Source organism: Empidonax traillii, unplaced genomic scaffold (assembly GCF_003031625.1).
Source record: "Empidonax traillii isolate 1590-97213 ecotype Southwest subspecies unplaced genomic scaffold, ASM303162v1 scaffold1444:size425056, whole genome shotgun sequence".
Taxonomy (NCBI): domain Eukaryota; kingdom Metazoa; phylum Chordata; class Aves; order Passeriformes; family Tyrannidae; genus Empidonax; species Empidonax traillii.
This window is the reverse complement of record NW_020956637.1, coordinates 210636-217699: the sequence shown is the minus strand read 5'-3', so window position 1 is coordinate 217699 and position 7064 is coordinate 210636. Positions and strand designations below refer to the sequence as shown.

The following is a 7064-nucleotide window of genomic DNA, read 5'->3' as shown; positions in this document are numbered from 1 at the left end:
ACACACCAAGTGCCCTCAGTGTCCTCACACGGCTTCCCTTCATGGCCCTTGACCATCTTTGGACACTCTCTAATGGCTTAAAGCACCCACTCAGAGCCACCCCATGGGATGTTTTTGGGGCTCCCAGCACAGGCACTCACCCTGTACTTGCTGATGTTGTGCCTCTCCACGCAGGCTCCCTTCAGGCAGAAGCGCCCATCGCCACAGCCGGTGCCGTCGGCCCAGGGGAAGTGGCGGGTCTGGCACACGATCTGCCCACGGGCCTTGCCCGTGCACCAGAGCTTGGCACAGTACTGCATGTAGGGGCAGGGCTTGGAGCCCACCCCGAAGGCCAGCTCACACTGCTGGTTCAGGCTGTAGCTCGTCCCCGGCAGGTCTTCGGGCAGGGGGATGGGTTTGGCGGGCTGGTCCAGCAAGCAGTCCCCTGCAGGAGGGGGAGAGAGGGTCTACCAGGTCCTGGGGAGGGGGTTGTACGGACCAGAGTGAGGGATGGCTGCTGGGAATTTGGCCAAAGCTATCCAGGTGCTACCCCAGGGATACCCTCGAGGTCAGCTGCATCCCAGCCTCATGTGATTCATCTCCCGGTGACGCTGTAGAGCTGCGCCAGCAGCCTCAGCACAGACGTCACTGCTGAAGACACCCCAGCACCCAGCAAGTCTGGACGGTACAGAAAAGCTGCCAGACTCCCCCTTCCCTTCCGAATTTGTCTGCAGAGCCAGGAGAACTGCTCTACAGCCCCCCCACATCTCCCAGTAAACACCCCCAGGGATGGACCCTGCTCCCAGGGGGCAGAGACACGAGTGGGAGGGCAAGTGGCACAGGAGGGCTCACCGTGGCCGCTGTCCAGGAAGTCAGTGATGATGGCAGCGCTGCAGGCCGACCAGGGGTTGGCCCGGTCGATCTGGATGAGCGTGGGGGACATCATGTGGTTGGTCTTCAGCCGACCAAAGACCTCCTCACAGGCCTTCACATTGTCGTGGGGCATGTTGAAGACGTGGCCTGGGGGTTGCACAAGGTGGGGGAGCAGCGTGAATAACCATGCAGGCCGGGTAGAGTAGGGCCCCCACAGCTTCCTGCAACAGGGGAAACTGAGGCACGGAGTGGGGAGGAGCCTTGCAAGGGTTACAAGGGCTGTGGGCAGCCCAGGGAGCTCTCCAGTTCTCCCCCAGATGCTTCGTGGGTTCGTGAGGAAAACGCTCAGGAAAGGAAGGATTAGGGAAATTGCGAAAAGAAGGTGACTTCAGCACTCTCCCCCTCCCTCCTCCTCCTCCTCCTCCCAGCTGTGCCCTCTGCCTGTTATTTCAGGACTCCTGAATCCTGGAAACCCACTGTGGTAGCAACCACAACAGCAAAGCCTTTTGCTTCCTCAGCTGCCCTGGCTCAGGCACAGTCTCGTGCCCTGAGGTGGAGCTTCCCCATTACCCGCCACTGGTCATTGTCTCATCTTCCAGAAGATGAAACCAGGGTATTTTGAGGCTTGCCAGCTCCTGGAATCCCTGCTGAGAAGGAGAGGAGAGCAGGGGAGCCTTACCCAGCTCATGGGCGGTGGTGAAAGCCGAGGGCAGACCATCGTCCTCGATGACGGAGCAGCTGCGCTTGGGGTCACACATGGTGCCCACATCTGCCATCCCCAGAGTGTCACAGGTGGTGGCACCACACAGGTCCTGCCAGGCACAGAGGGAGGAGGTTAGTTCTGAGGGCAGCAGAGGTGTCACAGCTGCCCATCCCCACCCCACGGGGAGCTGCTGAGGGGGAGAAAGCACAGAGGGATGGGCATCACACCAGGACTCAGGGGCAGGAAATTGGAATCCTGACCCAGACCAGGCTGCAGTGGTGTGTTTGTATTGAACCCTGGCACCAGGGATGTGTCTAGCATCCTTCTGTGCCTTCAGCAACCGTTTTTCCCACCCAAACAGCAAATCCAGCCAGGATGGAGCTGGTTTCAGCACCGAGAAGCCAGTCTGGCTCCCATCTGCTTAAGTGTGAGCTCAAGGACCAGACCCAGGTGAGTGGATGGAAACACATGTGGCCCTGGACTCACAGCTGACCTGCTTCCCAACCTCATTTCTCAACTTCCTCCTAGGAAGAAGAAGCCCCTGGTCCAGGGCCAGAGGTTTCCAAGGCTAAAGGAAGTGCTTCTGCCTCTCCAAGACACTCTGCAGCCATCCCTTAAGGAGCAAGCAAAAGGAATCAGCCCAGCCTTCCACACCCAAACTGAGGACAGCCTGACCCCACACAGATGCTGCCAGGAGAGAGGATGGAAAGGATCTCGCTGTAGCTGGATCTGCCCTCCTCCAGGATCCAAAGGTGCTTGTGCAAATAAAAAGTCCATTTAAAGACAGCCACTGCTGCAGCTTGGTAATGCCCTTGCCCTCGGGTGCTCCCTTCCCCTGCTGGGGTACACCAGTGTTTGGAGAGTCCTGTCCCAGAGCTGCTGGGGAGGCCACACGGCGGGCAGGGAGCTGCTTTCCACATGAAAAGAAAACGTAAGGCACTCGAGGGGCGCTCCCAGGCTATAAATAAGTGTGATTCATTCTCAGCGCTCGCCCAGCCAAAGAGCCTGGGCTGCTCAAAATCCTGCAGGAGCTGCTCTGCCAACATTTCCAGCAAGGGTTCCAAGCTGAAAGGCATTCCCGTGCAGGCAGGTTCAGCTGTGGGTAAATAACAGTGCTGATGACTTCAGAGAGCCCTGGCCAGGGCTCTGAGATGGCTTTAGCAGGAGACCTGAGGCACAGGCAAGAGCACAGGGAGCTTCAGAGAGCTGAAGAAATGTCTGGATCTGGGCTGGTGGTGGAACACCCCGTCATACAAGTGGGTTTAGCACTTTGCTCTGCCACACTTTCCCCATCAGCTGCATCCCCGATCCCACCCCCTGCCTCACTGCTGGCAGGGACAAGCAGGTCCAACCCCACAGCCCCACACGGGGCCACCACCAATGGGCATGAGGTGATTAATGGTGCTGACAAGCACAGGCACGGGGTCCCCAGTCCCAAAACACCACCCAGAGCCGGTGCCATCACAGTGCTGAGCTAACCCAGGGATGCAGCTGGCCCAGCACTGGGTGTCTGGGGGTAAGGAGGGGGCGTGGGGAGGGAGGACAGAGCATCAGTGGGACAAGGGGGCAGCTCTTTGAAGAGTTCCCTCGCTGGCAAGGCAAGATTTTGGCTCCTGGCCCAACACCTGCACTGACACACTGACCCACTTCTGGCTCTGACCCTCACCAGCCAGGACACTCCACAAGCAGCTCTTCCCTGGGCTTGCCCTGACTCCCCACCTCCATGGGGCAACCCAGGGATGCCAGGCAGCACCTCTGGGCTCTAATGAGGGGGTGTTGACCCCCCTAGAACACCTCCTCCAGCCTTGCTGGGCATGAGCCTGCTCAGGAGGAAAGGCAATGCAAGGATGCAGCTACAGAGGGGAGGAGAGAGAAGTGGAAGAGGTTTAAGGGGGGAAAAGCAGCGTGCAGAGGGCAGGCTCTGCCTTTGCTCACCATCACCAACATCTCCCACTGCCAGCACAGACAGGGGGAGGATACTCAGTGCCCCAAAGGGCTGCAGACAACCTGCAGAATGCACCATCAGCACTCTCCTGCCAGCCTGACCCTTCCTCTGTGGGACCTTCCAAGGCTTTTCCTCACCCCTTGTGAACTTCGAGATGTTCTCCAGGTCAAGGGATCCTTGTGACTTGTGCATTGATTCACCTACTCAGACATCAGCTCATAAGCTCTCTCTCTCCCTTCCATGGAGGCTTTCTGTGGGCATCCAAAGCAACTCTAAAAAGCTGAGCCTTGAGCTCCAGCGTTTCCAAACTCCCCTGCAGCATCTGCCACGCTGCAGTTGGATGTTCCTTCATGCAACACCCCTTTGGTTTTACAGCACAGCAAACATCTGTCGGTCCAGGACGGGTGGGAAGAGTGGCTGAGCTCTCTGCTGTGGTGTGCAAGAGTATTTCCAAGAGGCAGGAGGGCAGTTGAAGGCTGGATGCTCTGCAGGACGAGCTCAGGTGGCTCTGCACCCACCAGTCGATCAGGACTGAGCTCCCCGAAGGCAAATCCACCATCCAGCACGACCCGCGTTGGGAGGGAGCAAAGCCAAGCAGGAAAGGACAGCCCCATCCGTCAGCAGCTCGTTGACACAACTGGAAACTGCCTATCAGCTGGGCTGGAGGTGAAATTTGAGTCAGGGGCTTATGTAACAGCTTTTTGGCAGGGAGATAAGCTTCGGGGTTTCAGGGGACCACAGATGGATGCACTCAAGGAAGGCAGATGTCTCATCGATCGTGTGCCTGTGCACGGAGCTTGCTGTGGGATTTCAGGAATGGCTGGTTTAGCAACGTGTGAAAAACGCAGCTCCACAGCTCTTGGATCACCGGCACCGGCTCTGTCCCACCTGCGGCTCCGGTGACCTCACCGGGCTCCCACCAGAGGGGGAGCTGGCTCATCCTGCAGGGCTGTCAGCAGCGTCCACTTCTTCAAGCCCCCTCACACAGGCAGGAGCTGCTCCAGCAGCTTCAGTCCTGCCTGTGCTCCCACAGGATTCACAGCTGGCCGGGGCGGGGGGTGCCAGAGGACGGGAAGGACAAGGTCTTGCACGTCCTGCACAGCATCACTCCTGCTCCAGGCCATTGTCAGCCCCTGCTGACCTCAGCCTAGGGACAGCTGAACGGAGCTGGATGTTAGTTATATCCTTCCCACCCACAAGTGTTTGACCTGCAAAGATGTTTTGGGAATGGTCTCCCCGCCACTGAGGGGAGTTCCTGACCTGTCCCTAATCCAAAAACATCTCGGCAGGGCTGGGGGAAGGAGAAGAAGCCTTTGCTGCCAAAGCCTGCTGCAGCCAGGGTAGGATGTCACTGTCCTCTCCAAGCTGGGCTTATCCTCCTCCCATCCCATTAGTGATTTCGGGATGCAGGCACTGGGCTGATGTCCACGCTGGGGCAGGACCACAAGAAAGGAGGAGCACTGGAAGTAGGTTGTTGGAGCAGTGTCACCCAGTTTGTGGGGGTGGGAGGAGGCAGAGCTCGTCCCACACCCCACATTACCTGCAGAGCCTGTGCCAAAAGCAGCTCAAAGCCCCTCTCCCTCCACAGGGATGTGTCCAGCCCACAGCAGAGGCGGGGGACGTTTCTCCCTCTCCCCCCTCCCCGAGGGCTGCAGCACTGGCTGAACCTCTGGTGCTTCACTTCCAGCCCTGAACCGGGTCCATGCAGCGCAGCCAGGGCGGAGGAGAGCTCCAGGTTCTCAGGAGGACCTCGTGCATGAGTCAGAGGAAGCGGGGAGAGGTTTTTTTTTTTTCTTGGCAGGTGGCACCATAACCTATTCCCAGCTGGGGAGGGGGAAGCAGGGCCATGTTCCTCCTCTTCTGGGCTCAGACCCTTCATTTCAGGGTGGTGTTTGCTGGAAGCCAGAGCTGCAGGGCACTGGCTGCCAGGAGCCAGGGGATGAAGCAGAAGGTTTCTCCCTGTGGGGAAACCTGTCTTTGGGCTCCTCCTGGCCTCACTTGCCCCCTGGCAGGGATTGTTCCAGACTGGTGTCCAAAACCTGCCCAGGGGACAGCAAGGGTTGGCTCCATTGCCTCTGCTCCACCCGACCACAGCATCTGAGAGTGGGGGTTCCCTTGGGAAAGGGGGATCGTGCAGAAGCACAACCTGCTCCACCGTGCGCAGAGGTGGAGGGGTGGAGATGGCAGAACACCTTAGCACAATGCAGGGCTCCTCGAAATGGGGGAGTTCCCCCAGGCCACCCCCCTGCACACCCACCTGCTTGGTGAAGAGGATGGCGGTGTCCCAGTACTCAGGGTGCTTGTCGCTGACCTTGTTCCACTTCTTCTGCCAGGCGCAGAAGTTGCGCAGGGTGAGGGCGGCGTTGCTGGTGACCTTGGGCCCCTTGTCGTCCTGCCCAATGAGGAGGAACTTGACCACGGAGATCTGGATGGGGTTGCGGATGCTGGGGTGCTTGTAGAGGCGGGCGGCCGTGGCCATGAGGGTGAGCAGGTAGTGCTGGAGGTCATCCCCGTGGAACTTCACCATCGACTCGTCAGCCACCACCAACGTCTCCACGTAACGCGGCACCGAGGCGAAGCGCTTTGCCCGACCCCCTTTGGCCCCTGCACGCCCCCGGTACTTGTCGAGCGCCTGCAGCACCCCCGGTGTGAGCCCGGAGCCCACGGCGCACCGGGATGCTCCAGCCCCGACGGGGCGGCCGGGGCTGCGGCGCTGCAGGCGATGGACTCCCCCGGCCCCCCCTCCCGCCAGCGGGCTGATGAGGTACTCGGCTCCCCGGTAGCCGAAAGCCCCTCGGAGCCCCCCGCAAAGGCTGAGGGCGGCGAAGGACTCGCGGTCGGCGTTGACGTCCCCCGAATAGAAGCAGTGGCGGAGAGCGGGGAGGGGCCGGCCGGCCGCCCCCAGGTAGTGGGCGGCGAAGGAGGGCGCGATGAAACGGGCGTCGGGGGAGAGGTGGAGGTAGAAATCCTCCCCGAAAGCCGAGAGCTGGATCACCACTGCCTGCCCTCCCCGGGGGGGCTCGGCCGGCCCCCCCCTGAAATAAGCCGGCCCGTTGATGTCGGGGTCCAGGCGGAGAGGGGTGACCAGCGCGGTGTCGGGGTCTGGGGGTCCCCCCGAGGGCAGGCTCAGCCCCGGGGCGCCCAGCAGCAGCAGCGGCAGCAGCGGCAGCATCGTCCCGGCGGGCTCAGGCCGGAGGCATCGGGGTTCGGGGGAGGCGCGGGGGGGGGGGGGGGGGGGGGGGGGGGGGGGGGGGGGGGGGGGAGAAAGCAGGACCCGGCCCCCCCCTTCCTCCCTCCTCCTCCTCTTCCTCCTGGACCCGCGGAGGTTGGAGGGAGCGGAGCGACACCGCCAGTACCTGCCTTGCGGGGCGCGCCGGGGCTTTATAGCGCGGGAGCGGGGGGAGCGGGGCGCGGCTTGGCCCCGCAGCAGCCACTCCGGGGCGGGGGGCCGGGAGCGAAGCCGAGCGGGGCCGAGCGGGGCCGGCGGAGCAGCCGAGCGGGGCCGGGACAGAACCGCGCTCCGCCCGGGGCTGGGGCTGCCACCGCCTCCCCGGGGCGGAGCGG

General features: G+C 61.6%; 1 protein-coding gene across 1 annotated transcript in view; it reads right to left on the bottom strand.

Annotated features, from left to right (window-relative positions):
- The window catches only part of ADAMTS15 (ADAM metallopeptidase with thrombospondin type 1 motif 15), an 11034-nt gene extending 4346 nt beyond the window's left edge, over nt 1–6688 (bottom strand). Inside the window, exons 1-4 of the mRNA XM_027907360.1 lie at nt 5758–6688; nt 1532–1664; nt 832–999; nt 141–424 (exon numbers count right to left, since the gene is read on the bottom strand). Coding sequence (XP_027763161.1) covers nt 141–424; nt 832–999; nt 1532–1664; nt 5758–6672 — 1500 coding nt within the window. The 5' untranslated portion in view covers nt 6673–6688. The remainder of the gene's footprint in view (nt 1–140; nt 425–831; nt 1000–1531; nt 1665–5757) is intronic.
- Between the last annotated feature and the right edge of the window lie 376 nt (nt 6689–7064).